The sequence below is a fragment of the Mandrillus leucophaeus genome, unplaced genomic scaffold (assembly GCF_000951045.1).
Source record: "Mandrillus leucophaeus isolate KB7577 unplaced genomic scaffold, Mleu.le_1.0 Scaffold439, whole genome shotgun sequence".
NCBI lineage: Eukaryota > Metazoa > Chordata > Mammalia > Primates > Cercopithecidae > Mandrillus > Mandrillus leucophaeus.
The window spans coordinates 1,171,146-1,173,366 of NW_012104687.1; the positions used below are offsets into that span (position 1 = coordinate 1,171,146).

The 2,221-nt window shown below is 52.0% G+C and overlaps 1 protein-coding gene across 1 annotated transcript in view; it reads right to left on the minus strand.

Annotated features, from left to right (window-relative positions):
- The window catches only part of CELA2B (chymotrypsin-like elastase family, member 2B), a gene marked incomplete at its 5' end in the record, with an annotated part of 59,731 nt that overhangs the window by 50,916 nt on the left and 6,594 nt on the right, over window positions 1-2,221 (minus strand). The window contains one exon of the mRNA XM_011993988.1: window positions 662-798. Coding sequence (XP_011849378.1) covers window positions 662-798 — 137 coding nt within the window. The remainder of the gene's footprint in view (window positions 1-661; window positions 799-2,221) is intronic.

Sequence of the window (2,221 nt, forward strand, 5' to 3'; positions counted from 1 at the left end):
TTTTTGAGATGGAGTCTCGCTCTGTCGCCCTGGTTGGAGTGCAGTGGTGTGCTCTCCACTCACTGCAAGCTCCGCCTCCCAGGTTTACGCTATTCTCCTGCCTCAGCCTCCCAAGTAACTGGGACTACAGGCGCCCGCCACCACGCCCGGCTAATTTTTTGTATTTTTGGTAGAGACAGGGTTTCACAGTGTTAGCCAGGATGGTCTCGATCTCCTGACCTTGTGATTCGCCCGTCTCGGCCTCCCAAAGTGCTGGGATTACAGGTGTGAGCCACCGCGCCCGGCAACCCTGCTATTTTAAAAATATTTTTAGTAGAGAGGGGGTTTCTCCATGTTGGTCAGGCTAGTCTCCTGACCTCAAGTGATCCGCCCTCCAGGCCTCCCAAAGTGCTGGGATTACAGGTGTGAGCCACGGCGCCCAGCCAATTATTTGCATTTTACATATGATAAAAGTGCTGCATGGAGAGACCTAGTAATGTGCCCAAGATGTCACAGTCATGAAGTGGGAGAGCTGACATTTGAACCCAGGCAGGCATCAGCCTATGCCATCCCGTCCCTCCCAGCCACACACCCTGGGATGATAGGTGAGAGGCCCTGGCCAGACAGGGGTGACATCACCTCCCTTCCCTCCCAGGCCTGGGGGCTCCTGGCTCCCACTTACTATGCAGATATCCCCAGCCCGTGACGTAGCTGGGGGACTTGTTGGGTAGAATGGCGCCGGCAGGAGGGAGGCAGGCCAGCTGGATCTTGTCGGTGAGAGAGACGGGGTTAGCCAGTTTGAGCAGGGCAATGTCATACCTGGGTCAGTGCAGAGGCAGAGCATGAGGACAGGGTTGACCTTTCCTGTCCTGTGGCGGTGTGCAGGGCTCTGAGACCTTGTCATCATTCCCTGTTCGTTACCCCAGCTTGCTCTGAGTGTCAGGGTCCCAGGGCATCTTTGAAAATGCAGAGGGCCTTGTTGAAAGGAGCAAGGCAGGAGAGATTGTGTCCTACTCCAGGGACAGTCACAGGATCGACAGCACTGTCCCTGTGTCCCCAGGACTTGGCATGAAGTAGATACACGCTCAGCAGACAGGGACCCTGCAGGCTTGACTGGCAGCAAACTCAGGTCACTCTGGCAGTCTTTGCTTCTCCCTCCCCAGGTCACATCCCCACCCCAGACATCTTTGGAGCTGGTTCCACATCTAAGAGGCCAGAGTTCCTTCCCCTTCCCTAAAGAAGAAGCAGAGGGCATGTGGTGGAGTTGAGACCCTTTCCTCTGTGAGACCCCCATGTGTTCCCTGACAACCTCACCCCCAAGTGCACCCAGACAGAAACGAACCCTTTGGAGGCATCGCTGGAGTCCCAGTCCGGATGCACCACAGTCTTAGAGACACTGACGGTCAGCGAGCCGGACTCTGCAGTGTAGAGGTTGTGCCGTCCCAGCGCCACGCGGTAGGTCCTGGAGTCGCTGGGAGAAAGGGGGCCCAGGGAAAGAGTCACCTCCAGAGGCCTGGCTTTGGACAGTGTTGGGATAGACCCAAGTAACTGGCTGCTGCATGAGCCACTAGGTGGGGCTTGGGCTTGGGGGATCTTTCCTCCCCTGGGACAATTAGTTAGTTATAATAGAGCCTAAAGTATATAACGTAAGAACTATGATCATATAATAATTGTTACTATACTAACTTTAAACTATAATATAAAATCAATGTTGTAATAACACAGACTCTGTAGGATTATGGAGGGAATGAGATGAATACAGAGAAAACAGGAGTCAGTTGCTCTCAAGGACATTTTTCCCACCTTTCATTTTCAGATGGGGAAACTGAAGCCCAGAGAGGTGTAACCTGGCCCAGAGTCCCATCGTTAGTGAGAAACCAGAACCAGAAGCCAGGACTCCTGACTGTAAGTCTCTATTAGTTTCCCCATCACCTCATAGAGCTTATTATAAATTAGATGGGAGAAGGGATCACTCCTGATAGGGAGTCACACGGACCCAGCAGAAGCTCTGGTGAGTTCCAGCTGTGATGAGCAGAAGTCACGGACAACGAAGAGGATAAGTGAACAATGTTGCAGAACCTCGTGGGCCTTTATAATTAGTCTATAATTCAGAATGAGCTTTCACTGGGCACTTACTAAGTGCCAGGCCCTTTAGTAAATCAACTCATTGAATTCACACTAAATTCTGTTACTCCATTGTTTTCTGCAGGTGATGGTATTGAAGCTTTGAGAAGTCAAGTTG